At 50.1% G+C, this 21,556-nt stretch overlaps 2 protein-coding genes across 4 annotated transcripts in view; both read right to left on the reverse strand.

Moving 5' to 3' along the window:
• Window positions 1–7: 7 nt before the first annotated feature.
• Window positions 8–4,522, reverse strand: DHRS13 (dehydrogenase/reductase 13). Of its 2 annotated transcripts, XR_009499520.1 has the most exons (6): window positions 4,281–4,522; window positions 4,069–4,187; window positions 2,939–3,062; window positions 2,447–2,758; window positions 406–1,019; window positions 8–304 (listed from the first exon to the last, which is right to left on the reverse strand). XR_009499520.1 is itself a non-coding variant. In XM_059907246.1 (5 exons), exons 1-5 carry the CDS (start codon window positions 4,405–4,407, stop codon window positions 577–579), a joined length of 1,125 nt encoding a protein of 374 aa, XP_059763229.1. In that variant the 5' UTR covers window positions 4,408–4,522; the 3' UTR covers window positions 386–576. The 2 variants fall into 2 exon arrangements, 1 of the variants encoding a protein (XP_059763229.1); XM_059907246.1 differs by lacking the exon at window positions 8–304 and having other exon boundaries at window positions 386–1,019.
• A 2,229-nt stretch (window positions 4,523–6,751) lies between these two features.
• The window catches only part of PHF12 (PHD finger protein 12), a 40,485-nt gene continuing 25,680 nt past the window's right edge, over window positions 6,752–21,556 (reverse strand). The window contains exons 5-15 of one of the 2 annotated variants that reach the window (XM_059906568.1): window positions 20,845–20,965; window positions 19,486–19,618; window positions 17,273–17,437; window positions 14,489–14,647; window positions 13,074–13,869; window positions 11,757–11,882; window positions 10,895–11,038; window positions 9,899–9,997; window positions 9,090–9,172; window positions 8,360–8,498; window positions 6,752–7,994 (exon numbers count right to left, since the gene is read on the reverse strand). In XM_059906568.1, the coding sequence (XP_059762551.1) occupies window positions 7,660–7,994; window positions 8,360–8,498; window positions 9,090–9,172; window positions 9,899–9,997; window positions 10,895–11,038; window positions 11,757–11,882; window positions 13,074–13,869; window positions 14,489–14,647; window positions 17,273–17,437; window positions 19,486–19,618; window positions 20,845–20,965 (2,300 nt within the window). In that variant the 3' untranslated portion in view covers window positions 6,752–7,659. Of the gene's footprint in view, window positions 7,995–8,359; window positions 8,499–9,089; window positions 9,173–9,898; window positions 9,998–10,894; window positions 11,039–11,756; window positions 11,883–12,005; window positions 12,031–13,073; window positions 13,870–14,488; window positions 14,648–17,272; window positions 17,438–19,485; window positions 19,619–20,844; window positions 20,966–21,556 lie in introns of those variants that run through there. The other variant, XM_059906569.1, reaches the window with a different exon arrangement.

Below are 21,556 nucleotides of genomic sequence, written 5' to 3' on the forward strand. Positions count from 1 at the left end.
GCCGGGCGCCTCGATAACAACCGCCCTGCCCTTTCTCACCTCCCAGCACCCACCTTACAGCGGCCGGCCCTGGAGTCAGCCCTCCGGGGCTCCAATTTCAGCCCCTGCTCTTACTAGCTGGGAGACCTTGGGCGAGTCCCTTACCTGGCTGCCTAATCCCGCCTCTGGAAAAAGGGGATAATGTAACTACCTAGCTACACGGTCGAAAAGGGCCCAGTTGAGTAATTCTCAATGTTGGCAGTGCATCAGATTACAAATTCCCAGGCCCTCATCCAGGGCTGATCAGCATTCCTGAGGGTAGGGCCTGGAAAATACGAAATTCAAATTCCTGAGAAGCCGCATCTGGCACACTATGCCCCACCTCTCAATCTGGGGTTACTGTCACTCTCAGGAAGAAATCATTACCCTTTATTTCCTTCCATCAGGAAACGAGCTGTCCAGGATGTAGCTTGAAGCCCCAGAAAGTAACCATGGAGGTAAAAATTGCAACCCTCTCAATGCCCAGTGCGTGGCCTGGAACACAGCTAAGGTTTTCAAGGCCCACCAAGTGCGCTGGAAAGCTTCCCGGCCTGGGGGTTAGGAGGTTTGGAGCTCAGGTTCAGCTTTAACCAGAATTCGGCGCATGACCTTAGACAAGTCTGGTGAACTCTGAGGGCTGGGGTAGAGTTCAGCAGCCGTGGGCTCCTCAGGGTGGGGGCTGCTCGGAGAAGATGGGTCCTCAGGCTGGGGATCTTCATCAGATTCGGCACCCTCCCCAGGCCCAAGCCCGGCTAGCCTTTTGCTGGCCTCCCATAGCCGGTGAGCTGCCCGGTCGTCTCTTGCAGCTGGGGGCACCTCCTCCACATGGCAGTTGGCAAAGTATCTCCCACTGAGGGGCTCAATGCCCTCCTGCAGAGCGCAGTACAGGGGTGTCTGGGCACCCCCTCGTGGTGCCCGCAGCACCAGCCAAGCCACTGGGCGCAAAAGTGGGCGTAGCCATCCAGGAACGTGGCGCAGGAACAGCTCCGAGTTCACTGGCCCTGTGGACAGGAAGAAAGGAAGGAAGGAGCCGGGAGGACAGTGGGTGAGGGCCCAGGGTAAGAGCAGCAAGAACAGGGCTAGAAGGGAGTGGGGAACAGAGTCCAGTTCCAGGGAAACCAAGGTAGTATTTACCAGGTAGTATTTAGGGCCCCGACAAGGTGACCTCACTCGTTTCTAACAGCAAGCTCATCTTCTCCATCCAAACTCCTTATATATCCTCATCTTCCAGATTTTGCTCATGCTGTGTCCCCAGCCTGGAACAATTCTGTCTCTCTCCACCTTTTCTACTAGCTCATCTTTTTTCCTATTCCTTTGTTTAATCAGCAAACATTTATTAACACCTGTAGTAGACCAGACACTGTTTCGGACATTAGAGACATGGAGTGTAATAATGGTTAGCTATAATTATTATTGTCACTATTATAGTTATTAATGAGCCTTAGGCAATGATTATCTAATATGCAGTATGGTAATATGGGTGGGGCAAATCTTGTTATCCTGGAACCTGTTTCCTAAAGGCAGGGATGGGTCTTAGTCATCAGTAAAATCACTCAGACTGTAAGACAAAATGCAGACACTGGATGACCCAGCCCACCTCTGTTCCTCACCTCTTGCCACTCTCTCCCCTCTCACTCTGTTCCAATCATACCAGGCTCCCTGTTCTTTCTCAAGAACACCAGGCACTTCTGCCTCAGGGCCTTTGCACTTGCTATTTACTCTGTTCTTTAACTCTTCTCCTCAGAAAGCCTCATGGCTCATTCTCTCATCTCCTTCAGGCTTCTACTCAAATGTCACCTTTTCAGATACATCTTCCTTGACTGCCATAGATAAAAATAGCACTCCCTGACATTTCTTTTTTTCTTTTTCTTGTGCCAACCCTGTCATTTCTTAGTCCCCTTACCCTGTTTTATCTTTCCCCGTAGCACTTTATCACCACCTGTCACTGTATATATTTATTTATTAGCTGTCTCCCTCTTCTCTAAAGTAGAATGTAAACTCTACAAGGATAAGGTCTTTGTTTTGCTCACTGCTACATCCCCTGCATTGAGATTAATGCCTGGAACATAGTAGGTACTCAGTAAATGCTCCCTGAATGAATGAATAATTATTGGCTAACACCATCATTATCATCATGTTATAGTCAGTTCAGTCATGTGGATGGCTCCTTGGGGTGAGAACCTAGGCCTTATTCATTGCCATACCCTACCTAGCAGTCAGCATCCAAGTTTGTGGTGTGAGAGGAAAAACCCAGACAAGGAGAGCCTAGCTTCAAGATCGGCAAGGAACAGTTCTCTCCTTGGACCAGACTTCCTTCCTACTCTGAGATTCTGTGGCTCAATGAGAGGTTGGGGGAGCATGGGATGGGGGCGAGGATGGGAGAGGGGGAATCAAAACAAAGCAGAGCAGCCAGAGAGCCAAGTCTCACCTGGGTGGGCTGCATAGCAGGTGACGCCAGTGCCCTCAAGCTGAGTGGCGAGCTCCCTGGCAAACAATACGTTGGCCAGCTTACTGTCGGCATATGCCCGCAGCTCCTGCCGCCAGCCCACCACTGGGCGGTCCAGGCGTGTGAAGTCGAGGCGGCCTCGACGGTGGGCGGCTGAGGATACCACCACCACGCGGCTGGGGGCGCATGTCTTCAGCCGGGGCAGCAGCAGGTGTGTCAGCAGGAAGGGGCCGATGTGGTTCACTCGCAACAGCAGGTTAAAGGGCTCCCGGGTTCGGCCACAGGAACTGATCCCTGGGGCAGGGGCTAGGTGTGAGCAACTGCTCCAGAGGGATTCCTGGAGGCCTCGGTGTCCCCCATGTGAGATGGTGGTAGGGGGCATCCTTCCCACATGTCCCCTGGCAAAGCCTGGCTGGAGGGGTCGACTGCCCCCTGGCCACCCACCACCCCGCTGCAGGGCCTGCTGCCCCTCACCGGCATTGTGGATGAGGATGTCCAGCCGTGGCTCAGAGCTCAGGAAGGCAGTGGCAAAGGCCCTCACGGAGGCCAGACTGGCCAAGTCCAAGGCCATGAAGATGACCTCATTGTTCCCACTCTCCTGTGGAGTGGCAAGGGCTGGGCTGTCATATGCACCCCTCTCTTCTTCCCTCTCCCCAGGCACCAAATTCTGAGAGTTCAACTCCTACTACTACTAAGATCTGCCCCTAGGCGTTAGAATGTAGTGGATAAGTGTGTGGACACTGGATGCAAATCTTGACTTTGCCTATTACTAGAGTGAGACCTTGGGCAAGATGCTTAATCTTTCTGAGCCTTAGTTCTCTGTAAAGTGGGAATAATAATAATAGTACCTATCTCAGAGTTATTGTGAGGATTAAATGAGTTAATATATGTAAAATCTTTAGAACAGTGCCTGGCACGCACTCGTGCATAGGCACTTGCTATTATTATTATTATTATTATTATCATACCCTCTGCCCATTATTGTTTACCCTAAAATCTACAACAGACTTCTCACTGGTGTCCTCCAACCCACTCTTACCCCCTCCAAACCAGACGCCACACAGCCACCAAGGGGTTCATTCCAAAAGGCTATTCTGACAGTCCAGACCCTATGGAGGACCCTTCACTGGATCTCTACTGCCCATTCTATAAATTCTGATCTCAGGAGGGTCTGTAAGGGCCCTCAGAACCTGGCCCTGGCTCAGAGTGTTCAGCCCCTGCATTTTGCCTCTTTTCCTCATACTCTGTGCTCCAGCCTCATTAAACCTTTTAATCGGTTTCTTAAATCAGACCAATTAATTTGCCTCAGGGCCTTTGCATATGCTGTTCCCTCTGCTGTTCCCTTTCTGACTCTTTCATTAATGTAACTTCTACCGGTCCTTAAATGTCTTAGAATTGCAATTAATTCCTTCAGGTCTGGTGCCCTTTTGCTGTGTGACCAGAAGACCTGTGCACCCCCTCTTCTGCACTTGGCGAACTGAGCCGCACTCTCCTTTCAGGGGCTGCGTTTCCTCCAAACCCGCCCCGAGCTGCTCTGCTCACCCCTGTGTCCCAGGTGTGACTGTCCTCTGTTCACGGTCCCGCCTGGCCCCGCCCTCCCTCACCTGGCGGAGGTCGAAGGCGGCCGCCTCCCCGCGCTCCCGGCTCCGGCAGGCTAGAACCACGCGCGCTCCCCGGCGCGCCAGCTCCAGCGCCGTCATCTTCCCGATGCCGCTATTGGCGCCTGCGGAGGGCGGGCGGGAGCCGAGCTGAGCCCGCGGGCCACCGCCCCCGCCGTCCCGGCCTCCCCGCCCCATGCCCGCCAGCCGGCACTCACCCGTGACCACGGCAGTGCGGCCCCGCAGGCTGGCGATGCCGCGGCACGGCGGCCCCTTCACCAGGTTGTAATAGACTAGCACGTAGGCGCCCAGCAGCAACCCCACGCTCAGCAGCAGCGCCTCCATGCCGGCCGCGCCTCCGGGCTCCCGCTCAGCCCTCGAGCAGCCCTGGATCGCCGCCTGGAGGCTGCAGGATCGCCCCGCACGGGCCTGGAAGGGCGACAGGCGCGCTTCGGCCTCGAGAAGGCGGAGGCGGAGGTGGACGCGGGCGGGAGGCAGGGCAGGGGGTGTGTGTGCGTGCGTGTGCGCGTGGGCCCTGGGAGCGCCCCCTAGGCGTGCGTCTGCGTCCTCTGGGTGTGTGCTGGTGCGAAAACCTAGGTGCATGTGTGCGCTTGAGCCCTGGGAGCGCCCTCTACGTATGTACATGAATCCCTAGGGAGGGCGTGAATGACTTTTTGGTGCGTAATGTGCCCATAGATCCTGGGATCGCCCTTTAGGTTGTGTGCGTGCCTCTGGATCCTGTGTGTGTGTGCCCATGTGAGCACCTTGTAGGTGTGTGAATTTGTGGGCCTCGAGACCCTCCAGGTGTGTGCATGCATCTGTAGTCTGTCAGTGGGTGCTTGAGTGACCGTCTTCGTATGTACCTGTACTTTGTGCTGGGCTCTGGAGCAGGAGGCTAAGCAGATGTGTGAGCCCTCTGGGTGTCAGTAAATAGCAATCCTTCCCATCTGGAGAGGAGCGGGTACGTGAATGCTGCTGTGTCTGAGAGTGAGTCCAGTCCTGGACGCTCTGCTGTCAGTAAACAAGTCCGTCAATTCCTAATCCTCATATTCAGCCCTCAGCTTCTGGGATTCTTCCCAAAGAGGCCAGCGAGGTGGCACAGTGTGTTCAGGGTGGCACCATCAGTTAAGGGCTGTCAGGAGTCACTCATTCATTAGCTGTCTACCTCCCTGCCTTCCCCACCCCTCCATTTCTGAAGGGAAGCAGGAAGAGAGTGTAAAATCTGTTATCTGATCTTCAGGAGATTTGTCTCTGAAATTCTCACAGGTGGTAGAAATAGGTAAAGAAGCTCCATCACTGAATGGAAGTGATTATGATGGCAAAGTGGGTGGGGACAGCTAGGGAGGCATGGGTAAGGGTATTCCTGGCCAGGTGACTTGCCAGGAGAAAGGAGAAAAAAAATCTAGTACAATTTAGCACCCATTGTTTGGCACTTATGGCGTGCCCGGCAGTGCAGTTAGCCTTGGAAATACCGAGCAGAACAATGTTTTTGTCCTTAAGGAGTTCAAGAGGCCCATTAGGGTAGGGGTAGGAGAGTGGCGGAGACAAAGCTAGACAAGTAGGTGGAAGCCAGGGCCAGACCTCACATTCCAGGGGGAAGTTTCCTATTTAGCTGCACTGTGGATTCAGTGTTCAAGTGTCAATAATGTGGGATGAGGCTAGGGATGGAATATTAATGAAATAAATGGATGCACTCTCCACCCCCGCCAAGGCAAAATCCTGATATGCGAACAGGTACCACCCACTCTAACAGTGCTGGCATACACACAGATGTGCTCTTTAAGGAGTAGGAGATGGTCTTCAGGAAAAACTTCTCAGATAAGGTTTCTTAGGTAAAGTGTACGAGGAGGAAGAAATAGTTTGGTTTAAAAAGAGGGTGCTTGGGGGCCTTAAAATTAAGGTTAACGGGTAGAATCATCTTCTGAGGAGGAACTGCAGTTGTGAAGTTGTGATCACAAGTCACGTTACTTGTGGCACAGCTGAGTCAGAGATTGGATTTCTCCTTTTTCATGTTCTTCAGACATTTGAATCAACAAACTCCGCACTAGATTCTAAGCTCCAAGAGGCAGGGGCCACATCTGCCCTGGTGATTGCTCACAGCAAGTGACCTAGACCAAGACCCAAGGCCTGGCAAAGGCCGGAACTGGAGGAACTCGAGTGATACTTGAATATATTAATGAATTCCTCCATGCCCAGCTAAGGGCTCCGGGCGAAAAAAAACAAAACCAGGTGTTATGACTTCCCCCAGAATAGGTGGATAAAATATGATAGCAAACAACTGGAACCAAAGGCAGCGCCAACTCCTTGGGTTAAAGCTTCTAGACCAGAATGCAGAGGTCTCATGCCATCTTCTATTTTAATGTTTTGGTTTTGGAGCCAGGAGGAGCAGGGATCTGCACACTCTTGGATTCTTGCAGAATCTGATCGTGTCAAATGATCAAGCCCTCTGAACTCCCTCAAGTCACCCACAAAGCCACAGAACAGCCCCCCTTCGCAGCTGCACCCCTCCCCTCCCATTTCTCCCTCCCACCTTAGGTGCACTTTTCTCCAGCACCTCCCCTCTCCTGACTTCCCTTGGGGACTAAGTATCTGGGAGTGACGCTTGTTCAATGAGGCTGTGGGACCAGGGCTTCAGGGAGGGTCCCCTCTAAGGGTGATGACAGGTAGGACAGACAGGCAGAAAACATAATTTGAAGTATTTTTGTTTTTTTATATACAGAATACAGGAAAGTTTCTGTAAAGTCTAAAACATTACAATTACTATGTACATCGGTACTAGTTGTCGGGGTGGAGGGAAGAGGAGAGAAGTGGCAGGAGAACAAAAAAAGGAGACAGAACAGTTTACGACAAAAACGCTTTTGCTACAATAGACAATTTGAAGAAAACGCTCTACCACATGTAGTACTGTACAGTTTTTAAAAACATTGAAAAAATGTCAGCACTAGATGTATTTACACAAAATCCAAATACACTTTTCCTTATTTGAAATAAAATAGATGGACAGCCAGAAAAAGAATTCATTTCTCATTTGTCCATAATACACAGTAGCTACCTGTAGTGCAACCGCTGCAGAAAGGGAAAATAACCTGGAGGGTGGGAACCATGGAAGGAGGGTGGGTAGCGATCTTTATATTAAATAAAACAATGATATTGTATAGATTTTGCTGTATGAAAACTGTATTTTTTTCTTTTAATATAAAACTATTGTCACTGCCACAAAATAGAACAAGTTTCTGATTATTTTACAACGGCGGGCGAGGGGGAGGGAGCAGGAGGTGGGTGGGGAATGGTTTTGTGTCGGAGGAGGTGTCCAGACCACTGGCCTTCCCCTCCCTGCCCACGCTGTTCCTCAGCTCGGTCTGCCGCTTTCCCATGAAATGTTGAGTACAAATATATGTGCAAATGCCCCCTAGAACTTGAGAAAAGAAAAAGGATTTTTAAAAAACAGTCAAAAGGTTTTCTTCATTTCATGCAAAGATTGTAGTTGAAGGGTTTCTGGTGGAGTATAGAAAAAACCCCGGGCTTGGTTTGTGTACATTTTTGCATTGCAGGAGTCTTGGGTTGGGTGGAAGGGCGGGTGACGGGTGGCCGCCAGTCCTAGGGAACGGAGTTGGAGCGCAGCACAGGGCCCTGGTGGGGCTTGAGAGAGAGCTTCTCGGCCAAGACCCCTTCCTGTAGCAGGCCGGCATCGCCTTTGGGCTGTTTGGTCGCAAACTCAGTGATGCTGAAGACAAACTGCAGGCACCCCAGCTTGATGTAGCTGCCGTGGTGCAGTAAGGCCGTGCCCTCCCAGCCGGCCCCACTGCCCCCAATCAAGCTCGAGCTGCTGGCTTTGCAGTTGCAGGGTCTCCGCTGCGGCCCCTGGGCCTGGGAGCTCATCATGGCTGCCTCCTCACTTGGCTCTTCATCCTGTTTCTGGTGCCGGCGGCGCCCTGGGAAAAAGGGGGAAGGTCACAGGAGAGGAACAGTGAGCAGCCAACCCACCTGGGCTGTCTGCCAGGGTTGGGCCCCTGTACCTCCCCCGTCTAAATGCTGCGTGACTCGGGGAGAGGGGCACTCAGAAAGGACCGGTGGAGTCTGAAGTCCCCAGGTAGGTGTGTACACACGTGGGGCTGCACAGCACCTGCTTCTCTGTGGCCTTTCCTGGGCCCACGAGCAAGGAGAACCTGGCCAACGGGACCAGGAAGGCAAGAGACAGCAGGTCATGGCAGCAAGCCAGAGCCACCCTGGCTGAGGCATTAGAGAATGTGTCCAAAAATGGCAGGCTCTGTGGCCACAGGCCTCTGCTCCAACTTACTGATGACACTCTGCACTTTGGCAACAATACTGCTTGGGGGGGTTGGCGGGGTCTTCTCAGAGAAGTCACATGAATACAGCACATTGTCCACCGTTGTCCCGTGCTCACTGTAGTTTAACAGCTCATAATGTTTGGTATTCTGAGGAGGAGGAGGGAAGATAAGATGTGTGGTCTGCTGCGTGGGGCCTGGGGCTAAGGGGAGAGAGGACACATGGAGAAGGCTGTGCTGCTCTACCTGGGGAGCTCCCTCTTTCTTCCCCAATCATGCCCCCCTTCCCTGTCCCTTTCGAATGGGGCACAAGACTCACCTCTTCAAGGAAGCTTTCCTTCCTAACCCACCCCTCGCCCCCCCAATAGTCTGCCTCCTTAGCACGGGCTCCTGGTGAAATGATATTCACTGGCACGTGATGATGATGATGAAACTCACAGGGACACGCCCAGAGGGCTTGGTTCCTTCTATGATGGTCCCCTCCCCTGCTTTAGGGTGCTCCGCCCCGCGCTGGGCCTGTTGACCAACCTCAGGAGAAATGGGAGCCCTGCTCCTGGGGAGCAGGTAGCCATGTAGGATGCCCCTTCACACCAAGACTCTTCTCCAGGAATGATGGGGACGGAAGAAAAGGAGAGGACCCCCAACCCCCTTCCCCTCACCCCAGGGCACTGAACAAACCCCAGTGCCTGGGACAGGGCTCAGGTTGGAAGACCTCTCTCCCACCGCGTCCCCACCCCTCACCTCATCGTAGAAGATGCAGGCGTGTTTCCCGGACACGTAGTTACAGTGACCATAGTTTGTAAGGCACACGTCCATGTCAGCTCCTGCGAGGTGGCAGGAGGCGAGGAAAAGGAAGGCAGAGAACAGACTGTCAGGGGTATGTGTGGGGGAGGTGAGGGGGCAGGGGACTTCCGGGCGGGAGCTCAAGGGGTAGGTAGCTCAGGGCCCTCTCCTTGTATTTTTGAACAAAAACTGATGTCTTTTCTAATCCCCTGTTAAAGAACAGCTGTCCCCGCCAGCTCATCTGCTTTAGAACATGTGCTGTTGCCCAGAGGAGAGCAGTGAGCTACTGAAGAGGATGGGGTATTTCTAGGAGAGCACAAGATGGGGTGCAGGGCCCATAAACCGTATCATTTGAAAGAAAGGGAAAGTTCTAGGCTAAGGGCTCATCTGTCCCTCTGCACAAGATGTAGGGCTAACTAAGTATAAGTGTTAGATATGTGTGAGCCCCATCACTTTTTCAAAGATCTCCAGGGACAAAGCATCTGCCCTCTCCTCAGGTATTTCCTGCAGTGTTTAAAATGCCTCACTGGGTGGCAGTCAGAGCTGACGTTCAGCCCTCTTGATGCCACACTGGGCACAAGGCAAAAGGGCCTGAATCAGGGAAGACAAGCAGTTGATAGTCTCCTTTCTTAGTCCCTCTTGTCCAGAGGTCTGCTGGGTTAAACCCGTCAGCCCTGGAGAGGGCTTCCCTCCCTTTCTAGCCTCTGTGGGTAAGAGTATCAATCTTTAGGGCCGAACAGATTCAGCACCTCTCCCAGCTGGCTTACCTGTCCCGATGTAGAGGGTTCGATAGCACATGTTCACAGCTCCTCCCAACCCTAAGAGAGGGTAGAACACAGCTCGGGCCTGTACTTCCCTTCTCGGCACTACAAGGCAAACACAGGGATGTGGCCATTCAGAAGCAGAACCTGGGGCCCAAACATAAATCAACAGAACCTGGACCTTTGGTGATGGCCTGAAGAAAATAATCCCACTGGATGAGTCATCTTTCCAAACTCACATCTGACACTAGGCTGCTTCAGGGTGAGGCTTTCTCTCCCCACTTACAGTATTTCCCACATGGGTAATAAGAAGGACCATCTTTGAAGATGACCATATAATTCAAGGATGATAGTACTTGAAGCGCCTGGGCTGCTTGTTGGTTTATCAGGGATATACCAACTGATACTATAGGGAGGCTGTACAAAAAAACCCAGAAGGCACAGACCAATGCTTCTCTAATTTTGAATATGAATCACCTAGGGATCTTGTTAAAATGCAGATTCTGATTCCATAGGTCTGAGGTGGGGCCTGAGCTCTGCATTTCTAACAAGCTCTTAGGTGACGCTGGTGCTACTGGTTTGGGGACCACCTTCTGAGCAGCGAGGCTTTTAATGGCTAATGCTCAAAGGGCTATCCTAAGCAGAGTTAACCCTTTGGGAAACTCTTCTAACTCAAATATTTGAGAGCAATTGAGCAGAAAGCACACCACAAATACCCAAAGGCACTCATAGCTGCTTTCTGTGTCTCAAAGAGGACGCGTATGAAAGAGTTACAGCAGACTTTACCGAGTCTGATCTGAAAGCTGTGGTTGCCATCTTGTTTCTGCTTTCTGAGAAAAGAAACCACGGTGTTTTATTAAGCCCAGTAAAGGCATACATGGAGGACTGAGATACTGAAAGCTGAGATTCTCCACGGAGAGGAGATGGCTGTTCACACACACAGAGGGTAGATCTTAACGGTGTGGTGTGGTGTGGTGTGGTGGCAGATATGGGCATGCGCACCTTCTGTGTGGTGCCCTCCAGAAGCCAGCGGATGTGCCCCGACACTGCTCGGTGAAGCTTGGACCCGGGAGGGGAAAAGCTGATGTATTCTCTGCAAGGCCAGAAACTTGACCAGCTTCTCATCCAGCATATTTATCTCGATTTCTGTTAACCAAAGAGAAACATTAAAAAGCTGCTGAGGAGGAAATGGAATGCGGAAGTAGGTGAGCATCACAGAGCAACTATTTCAGCATTCCTAAAATCCAGCCAAGTGATTTTCTTAAACAACACAGAGTACAAAGTGGTACAAGGATCTGGAGCTGAGCACCTCACTAGCCATTTGCAGTGAGAGACAGATGCCAACGCAGCCTGTGCCGATGCCTCCTGCGGTACGGTAGCTTAATGTTAGGTACAGCGGTCCTAGAAAGTGGAGCAAGACAAACCACTTGCCTGCCTGTGGGGGAGGGCCCAGATGTCTGACACTGAGGCTTGGATTTTCCACCCACCCTGTTCACAGAGATCAAGACCTGCCCCAGTTCTCCGTGACTCTGGGGGTTTCTCACAGATGAGATCCCTCCTTTGGGAGCAAGGCTCCTCCTGGTTTTATTCTTCAAGTCCAGATGATCTGCCTAAAGTGATTTTCTTCTCTTCTCACTGGTTCAGCTTGGCTTTGCTCTCCCTTCGTCTTTGATTATGTGTATATGCACGTATATAAGGCAGAAATAGGAGAAGGGGCTTTCTTTCCTACCCCACTCCCCTACCCACCTCCCAGCCCTCTGAGATCAGGCATCCTTTCTGTCCCCTTTTCAATGAGCTGAATGCTGCACAGGGGCAGCACCTTCACCGCAGCCGCTGGTGGCAGAGCAGCAGTTCACTCACTCACCTCCATTGACATCCATAAATGCTCGAAGTGAGTTGGTGAGGTCCACCATGGCAGTAGAGTTGGCTGGGAAAGAGGGTACGGTTAAAGCGCTTCCTATGGATAACGTGCCGGGGCTGACCTTGCCATCTGGGGACGGAGTAGGAAGACTGTTACTTACGTCGCCTGAGGGAAACCCACCGGTCCAATCCCCCACTGCCGAGACAGGTCTGGATTTCGGACCCAAGGTGATGTTCCCTTCTTGATTCTCACCCCATAGGCTCTGGAACTCCTAGAGCTAAAAACGTGTGGTGAGGAAGGGCAGATGGAACGACAATGCACCCGGGCACGCAGGAGTCTCCAGAGCACTGAGAACAAGTGAAATCTACTGCTCTGGGGAACGTGGTGGGATAGCTTCATTCGCTGGGCCACGACTACCTCCCTGCTGCCTCTGCTCATTCAAATAAGTGGTGCCTGCCTCTGCAATTCCTGCGTACTCAAGTTGCACTCACAGGGTGCAAAATCTATCCAGGTTGGTATTACGAGATAAACAGAACAGGAAAAGAGGCTGAGAGTAGGGGCCATCCTGGGACCAGGGGCCCCCATGCAGAGAAGTCACAGTCACCTGGTTACCGAGACTCCCAGCTGACTAGGAGGCCAGCTTCAGTTCAGACGGGAGAGACCACAGGGGGTTCCAGCAGCATCTGAAACCTGGTTCAGATGCTGGGGTCAGCAACCTTGAGGTCCTGAATGCTGACTGGGGACAGCTGAAAGAGCAGGTCTATACCAGGCCAAGTATGGATTAAGGGACTGCCTTTTGGAATGTGGCCCGAGGGCAAGCTTTTGGGCCAGACCAACCTCTGTGGGCATCTGCACTCCCTGACATGGAAATTCCTTCAGATGAGCTCTCTCTGAGAATTTGGATCAGGTGTGGATCTAGTTTCTGGTGTGGATCATGAAACACTGAAGCCATCGCCCAGAACCTCAGGCTGACCACAGTGGCTCCAGAGAGCATGCTGCTTTCCTCTAAGGTGAAGGAACAAAACAGGCAGAAGACTAAGCCTGGAAGGTGTGGGAAGGTGGAGCGAGAAGACCCAGGCCACAGTTCGAATCCTGCACTGACTTGGTAGGTTACCTTAAGGAAATCACTTTCAGAGCCTAAGCAGTCCCACCTACAAAATAGGGACAAGTTAACATGTACTTTCTCTTCTATCATAGAAACGGGGGAGGACAAATAATACGGACATCAAAGTCCTCTGACACATTTACAGGGATACAAGTGTTTTTTGAATCTTAAGTCTTATTTGCCAGGAAGAGCATGAAAGGCTGAGCAGCACTCACCTGACGATGGCGCTGGTGAGCAGAATCGTTGGTTGGCTCCTGTGGCCAAGATACCATCTCCTGCTGCTTGGGGGGGAGTGAGCACCCGGGTGGCATTTGGGGGTGAGCCCAGTGGCCTTGAATCTGTCAACGGAGGTCCTATCTGTGATTGGACAGTCTTTCTTTGCAAAGTGCTGGTGTTCTCGATGCTGGCACAAGAGCTGGGAACGGAAGGGGGTAGGCTTGGGACAGGAACCAAACTCCTCTGGGGGCAAGAGCTGGGGCCAGTGGCATTCTCTGTCTTCACAATGATGCCGACGGTGTGGTTCTGAAGCCCCCCAGCCGCTGGTGGCGTGAGGGGCCGAGGCCAGCCTTGCCGGTGTGAGAGGCCTGGTAGGGGGGTGTTGGCGCCTGGAAGTCGCCGGGGGTCCGTGGAATCAGTGGGGCTGCTGTAGAGGTGTGGGCCATTGGCTTTCACCTCTGTGTTCACTGGCCCGTTGGCAGTCCCACAGGGGGCTTTCTTGGATTTTTCCGCACAAGAACTGCAGCTGATGTCCTCTAGGGTTGGGGGCTGGTGGGGTGGAGAGCAGCTCAGGGAATTCTGGGTGCTAAGCCCTGAAGGGCAGGACAAGGGGTAGTGGGAAGGTGTAGGTGCCTTGTCAGCTGTTTGCAGGGAGTTGGTGATTGAGCTGTCAGTCACAATAACAGGCTTAATATCAGCCTTCTCTGTCTGCTCAGAGTCCCAATGCGAAGGCATCTGCTTAGCAGATAAATGTTTCAATATGCTGCACTGGAGCGCAACAACACTACAGAGCCACTGCAACGGAAGGAGAGGAGAGGAGAGGAGGGTGAGAGGCCTGGGAGGCACTGGTCCTTCCTGCCACAGCGGCCAGGGCTACAGCAGAGCTGACAAGCACTGTTTCCGAGGTCGCATCGCGAATGCCCAGAGAGGGTGTGCTTGACTCCTGAGAGGGTTCCATTTCCATTCCCAAGCAAGGCTTGCTGGTATACTCGGCAGGCAACACCCTGGTCAGCAGAGCTTGGGATTCCCGTTCTGACTCTGCCCCTAAGGCTCACCTTGTCACCAATATTGAGCAAGCACCCAAGCACCTGCTGTGTGTCCAGCACTGTCACCTAACTTCTCTAAAGGTCTACTGATCTGTTTCTACAAGACAGATTTGCCCGTCTCACAGCACACTGGGGGACTGATGGAGAGAAGCAGACCAGTTGACTGTGTAGTTCTCTTACTTGCCTCAGGACCTGAGCCAGAGGTTCTCTCTGGAACATTCAACTTAGGGGGCGGGGTGGTGGTGGTGGGGGCTCAGGGAGGGGGAGGGTGGGGCTGCAGAAGTTGGGGATGAGAATGACTTCCAATAACAGCTGCGGCGAGGTGGGAGGAAGATTGGATTTGGAATCCCGGCCCTGCCTTCACTCACCTCTTGCTGCTCTGCCTGGGTGGCTAAGTGCTCAGAGTTCAAAAGGTGCGTCTGTGATTCCTCAGGGATCCCATTGCAGATCAGCTCCCCGTCCCGAATGGCCGCGGGTGCAATGAGAGGGGGTGGAAACTGGTACTGAGATTTGATAGCATCGGGAACCTGTTCAGGATAGATAGATAGAAGGAGGAAGGAGAGGGTGATAGTGCCAACAGGCCCAGTGGATTCTGCCCTGGCCATGCTCTTCTGTTTGTGGTGCTGATGCCCAAGGGGAAATCATCCACTAGGGTGTCCACCGAGGACGAGGAGGCCCAGTGGGCTGCTACTGCTCTGTACTTCCATCTCTTTGGCTCTGACACACACACACACACAGACACACATACACACACACTAGCCTGAGAAGGCATAGAACTGGAAAAAGCAGCCATGTCTCCCACTTTTCTTCATCAAGGTCCAAGAGCTGCAGAAACCAGGCCTTCTGGCATGCTGCCTTCTGCTTTGGCCTAAAAAGTATAGGATGGCCACTGGACAGGACTTCAAATTGGTACTCTAGGCTCTTATTGATCAGTATCAAATTTGAGAGATGAGTGAGCAGTATCTGAGAGAGAAAAAGTTAAATAACGTCACATTCACAGTGGAAATGCTCAACGTGAGGCCTGTCTCGTGATAAGCATTCAATCAATGTCAGTTTTCTTCATCCATTCATTCATGACTCACAAAACAATTGAAGACCTATTTGTTGCAAAAAGACAGAAGACACACCCTGAATCACACCACGTATGAATGAAAGAGCCATACAAGCAAAGAGTCATTCATACATTCAATCAACATTTATTGAGCGCCTCCTGAGTCTGGGCACTATGCCAAGTCCTAGAGATCCAGAGATGAACAAAACTTAAGCCTTGCCCCCAAGGAGCTCACAGTCTAGTGGGGAGATAAGCACAGAAACATTACAATACAATGTAAATGGGTCCTAGAAGACAGGCATGTCTAAAGAGCTATAAAAAACACAGAGAGCGCTTATTTCTGTCTGGGGGGCAGGAGCTTGGGATTAGGTAAGATTTCATAGGAAGGCAGTATTTGAGCTGAGACTTGGAAGTTGAGGACAAACTTCCAGGCAGACAAAGGGGAACTAAAAGTAGGGGAGGTGGACTTGGAAAACATGTGAGATGTGGTGACCAAGTCCTTACAGAGGATAAGGGAAGAAGAGCTGAATTTTGGTTTGAGGGACTGTGTAGAGATCACTGTCATTGACTGAAACAGGAGATACAAGAGGAAGAGCAGATTTGGAGGCAGAAGACTTTTGGTCTCGGGCAGGCTGAGACTGAGGTGTCTGTGGGATGGGCAGGCAGATATGAATCTAGGTATGATGAGAAAGGCAAGGAACATGGAATTGAGAGTCATCACCACTAACAGTGGTGGCTGGTGCTATGGGCTTGTCTGAGGTCATCCAGGAATCGGAAGTGGAGAAATGGGGCAGTAGGCTAGCCTAAGGTTGCCCCTGGGGAAGAGTGAAGGGGTAGGGGGAAGATGAACCCCTAACAAAGATAAGATATGAAGGTCTCAGTTGATTTTGCCTGCACTGTTATACATCAAGGATGAAGGCCAATGTTCCAGAACAGAGCTGGAGCAGTTCTCTGTCACTGTCCTCTGGTACTAAGTCCTCATTTCACTCTCAAACTGTCTAAGAACAAAATGCTTTTCAGGCAACTCATACCCCTGGATTTTCCTCGAGAATAAGGAAACATTTAAAAAGGGGGAGGGGGCATCATAAAACAACAGGATTTTATCAAGGCCTCCTGGCCTGTTCACTTCAGCAGCCAGGCTTTCTTCCGAATCCACATGGTGAATCACACAGCTGAGATTACTCTTAGATGTTTAAGGTATGAGGCATGTCACCTCCAATATACACTACCCTCAACTGCAAATACCTTCATTTAACTTTGGAAAACTGGTGTTTCTACTGACGCATAAATATTTACACAGTTAAGAGTTTGTTATACAATTTTCAACAGTTAAACGTCTTGCTAGCCCTGACACCCAGTGGAAGTGTGATGAGTGATTTTAAAGTGTGGCTGCCACCAAGTGGCCATATTTGAGAATTGCTGTTTTCCACTGGTGCATGGGACTGTCTGCAGGATTATTTCAAGAGAAAAATCAAGTTTACATTCAGATATATAGTGTCGCGCTCTCTAGGTTAAATGAATGAGACCGAACGGTTTATGAGAGCCTCAATACTACCAAATGCTTTTCAATGAAGGAAATACTCCCGTCCACCTCTGTGGACACACTTTAGCAGCTGTCAAATGCATACAAATGTCAGGTTACACCAGTGTCACAATTTTTTGAGTATTGGTGATATATTAACAGCAGCCCAGAAAAATGGATAGTTCCTCACCTTCCATATAAGGCCTTCTGCTTAATCACGCTCACCTTCCCCTCACCCGACAGTTGTGGGAAAGGGGCCATCTAACAGAAACAGATGGAATGAGTGCCAGACAAGGGGCAGTAAAAGCAGAGCACACCTAAGTTTGGTGGGAGGGCCTAAAGGGCACTTATCCTCAGGAGAACTAGAAACCTGGCTGAGTTTGAAGGCCCACTTGGGGGTTTCCTGACCACCATCCCCAAGTATTAAAATGATGGTCACATTCATTACTTGCTAAGACACCACAGACAGATCTCAGGGGCTTCAGTCTCCCCATCTGTAAAACTGGGACCATGATCCTCTGTCCACCCCAGGAAGGCAATCGGAGACCACCATCCTGCCTGCACCAGGTTGTGACTCACCTTCAAGCTTCTTCTTTTGACCGACGGGAGCACGCGGCGGTTAGGAGGGTGCTTCTTGTGGATTCGGTTCAGGAAGTCCACTTTGACAACGTGCTGCGAAATGGTGTCCTGGAAACGGTCAAACACCTGGCACCGATTGCTCAGCGTCATGTTCTTCTGGTTCAGCTAGGGACAGAGCAGACACACTCCTGCAGTGAAGTTCAGAATGCACCCCCCTCCCAATTAACTCTATTCTCTACTTTTAAAAAAGAGGAAGCCCTGGGCCAAATGGGCTCCTTCTGTCAGGTGCTGGTATGTCAACACTCCCGTCAGAGGGCCAGGGAACATGGATGAGACGTTCTCCCTTAACCCTGCCCAGTCCAGCCTAATTCCTACTTCCTGGGGAGGCTTGAGGGGTACAAGAAATAGGGAATTAGCCAAGAAGTGCCCTTCCAAATTCAGCCTCTGACAGTCGTCTATCCAGCATATAGGGTTCAGAGGAGATGCAGGCCTTGGCCCTAGAGCGCTCCAGACTCCTTTCCTAGCAAGGGATTTTCTTCCACCAGAAGCAAGACTGTTTCCTGTATGGGAGCTTGGCTGACAGGTGAGATCAGCACCAGAATACTGTGTCTCCTGCCCTATTCCTCCTCCACGGTACTAGGGAACATTAGTGAACCCATCTAGATACCAGAGCCTTGCTCTACAGCAGGCAGAAAACCTTGGACTGCTCTCAGAGGCCACAAGGAGGGAAGAAAAGTTTGTGCAGCAGCATAGAGAAGGCATAAAGAAATGATGCCTCTTTTCCTCTTCTACATCTGGTCCCCTACACATTGATTAAAAGAAAAGGGGACTTCCTTGGTGGTCCAGTGGTTAAGAATCCGCCTTCCAATGCAGGGGACACGGGTTCCATCCCTGGTGGGAGAACTAAGATCCCACATGCCGTGGGGCAACTAAGCCTGCGCGCTCTAGAGCCAGCCTGCCACAACTAAGACCCGATGCAGCCAAATAAATAAATATTAAAAAAAAAAAAAAAATCTATGTGGCAGCTTCCTAACTAGTACATTAGGAAAAACCCCTAAGTGGCTAATAAAAAGTCACCCAATTAATAATTTCTCATCTGCTGGAAAGCTGCTCTTACAGTTTCATATTTGGGTTGACTGCTCATGGTTGGTTTTTTCTGGTTCACCAAGAGGCAAAACAAGACCACTGAGCCTCGCAGAGAGGCTTCCTCCTACGTAAACTTTTCTGAGTGGCATTAGTCAAATGAAGAGGGCCAAACAAACCTTTTCTCCCTATGTGCAAGTCTATAACTGAAGTTCCTCTCGGTGCAAAGTGGACAGCAGGCTGTCATGCTGAAGGCAAGCAGTCATTCCACGGTTATCATAATCTGATGGACAATGTCTTAAGCAATTACCCTTTTAATTTGGAAAGGCTGCTCTTATAAGGGAGCTGCTCCGCCTGAGGCCCTCTCCCATTCAACCTTCTGAGTGACCGTGCCTATCAGGAAATGTCCTAAACCTCTTTTGGAGATAGCAAATTACAGTTCTATTCTAGCCCCGGGAAGTAGTCTGGAAAATGTAACCAAACCTCCTGGGAGATAAGATAATAGAACCCTCATACCATTCATTCATTCATTCAACAACTTACTTACTGAACACCTATTATGTGCCATGACAAGGTCTTTGTAAAGAAACAAGTGAAGGGCAAGAGCCTCATTTGGTGCGTAAGACACATAAGGTGTTCAATAAGTGGTTGACTGTCTGGAATACCGTTATCTGTGTCAATTCTTCAGTTCTCCAAAGTTACTGGGCAGTTAACTGCCAGTGCTACGAGAATAAATATTTTAGAATTTTCTTAGTTTGTTCCCTCTAAAAACAAGAAGCAAGAAAATATGGAAGAGCATTTATTTGTATAAGGTTGGGTCTAATGCACTCCTCCTTTTAGGGCTGTAAAACCAACTGCTTAATTCATTACAGAGGAAATTATTCATGAACAACCAAGCGCTAGTGGGTTAAGTCTGTCTGTGCGACTGAAACAAGGCATTGCGGGAAAAGGCTAAATGCACAGCTGAGGCATGTCAAAGTAATCAGAACTGAGTAGGATGGTTTGCAGAAACCAGCATCTGAGAGATTAAAGTGAACTCGGGTACAAAGCTGACTATACTATGCTTTCCACTGAATCAGTCCATGCCCCAGCTGTGCCCACAGAGGACTGAAGGACACTGCTGTGCTTACCACCACATGTTCGATGTGATTCGGACACATCCATCTGCCCAGGGGCATGGCAGTGAGCGGTGGCTCGAGGCAGTCCATGTGGAACAGGAGGGGGCAATAGTCACACTGGATAAGAGGGGCCACGCGACAACTCCTGCAAAAAAGAGATACAGGCCATTTCTATGGCAAGGTGGGAGAATTCAAACAAACTGCACTGTGGAACAGCTTCCCTTCCTTAATCCTAACAATGTTCTCCCACACCCTCCTCCCCAATAATCCGGTTACATTCACCATTAGGAAGATGGATGAAGTTGGGGGCTACCACCAGGTTCCTCATTATTCTCTCTTCTAAGAGGAATGTAGAGAAGTGAATGTTTTTTTGGAGTAGAGCTAAAGTGGTTGTCACAGCAGGAATGATCAATGCTTGGTACCCACTGGGGGAAGACAGCCAATCCTGCTCTGATCTTTCTACTCCTTAAAGGAATGCAACTACCTCAGTTTAAAAGAAAAAAAAAACAAACCACTAGCAACCTTTCCAGAGTCTTATACTACAAGAGGAAAAGATTTCTCTTCCACATGAAGCACTCAGCAAAACTGACAACTAGAGAGTTGTGCTGGAAAAATGGTTTTGTAATGTATTCGTGTAAGCATAGATCAAGGGAGGGTATGTAAGCTAATGCCAATTATGATTTGTAACTACAATACTCAGTGAGTCCTTAAGCTGCTCTGGAGACACAGTTTGGGCGTGGCTCAGAGTTCCGCTGCTCTACTGTCTGGTTCCCTATAGCTTTTGCTGTGGAACATTTCTTTTTGATAGCTATCTTCTCCTGCTATCCTGCCCTTCTAACACATCCAAGCCAACAAGTCCAGCTTCAGTAACTGAAGCAGCTGGTTCCTGTCACTGAGGAGACCCTATTTGAAAGAAACCAGCGTCCCAGGGAAGCTACAACTGGGGCAGTCTAGAGGCTTTTGGAAGTCATCCAGTCTGATGCATACCAGCTAGCATGTATATTTGTACTACTTTAAAATTCATCTTTAGTGCTTTAAAAATCATTTGCCTTTTCCAGGGATGTGTGTCTCCGCTGGCCACAGTTCTTCCTGCTAGCCAGTCTAAATATCTCATGCTTCATTTTAAGTCCAACTCCTCTCGTTCTAGCCTCTATAAACACAGTTTACAGTACTTCTGCACCGTGATTCTTCAAGAATTTTTTGTTAAAACATTCAAGGCTCTGGTCAATTAGTCACTCAGTCTCTTTGTACTCATACCATCAGAATATGGGTTATCTATATTTAACACACATGGTTTGGAAGAGACAATAGAAGAGAGAAAAAACATTTGCTAAATATGAGGAAGAGCCTCTTGCTATGGAAGAAAAATACCTGTTACACGTGAAACAGACTTTGACTGGTAAGGGAACAAGACCATTGTGATCTAACTCATGCGGTGTCTTCTTCACGTTTTTCCCTGTGGTTTCCTCCTTTCTTCTCCTCTTGCTAGAACCTAGAAGAGAAATTGGTGGTGCTGAATTTTCCCTGGATGGAGAGTTCCTAGTTCGGGATATGGAAACAACAGTAAGTCCGAGGAACAGGTCTTAGTAAAAGCATGTGTCACGGCCTGGACATGCATCTCTTTCTGAGGCCCCCTGGGCTGGTTTCAAGTGAGAAAAAGAATGAGAAAGGACGAAAAGGGAGATATAAGTCAGAACTAAGATCACAAGTCACTTGCTCTATGGCAGAAACACATCTAAATGTTTTGCAGACATGAAGTGGTCAGAAACCTAGGTTAGATACTGGTGACTTAAGAAATAGAAATACCCAGGTCAAATGGTCAATAAAGACTATTCTGTGAAGGCGGCTGAGGAAAAGAGTATAATTTTACTGCATTTTTATAGAAAGCAGAAAAGCTGTGAGTCTGTATGCATCCTACTGACCAGCAGGTTTCTTAAGCCTGCCAATTTCACTTTCTCTGGGAAGAAAATAAGATCTAGACGCTTTGTGGTATCAAGTAGAAGCCATGAGTTGATTTTAAAAAAAAAAAGGGAATGGAGGGCAATTTATAATATCCATCAAAACTACAAGTGCATAGTTTAAA

This window comes from Balaenoptera ricei, chromosome 20 (assembly GCF_028023285.1).
Source record: "Balaenoptera ricei isolate mBalRic1 chromosome 20, mBalRic1.hap2, whole genome shotgun sequence".
Taxonomy (NCBI): domain Eukaryota; kingdom Metazoa; phylum Chordata; class Mammalia; order Artiodactyla; family Balaenopteridae; genus Balaenoptera; species Balaenoptera ricei.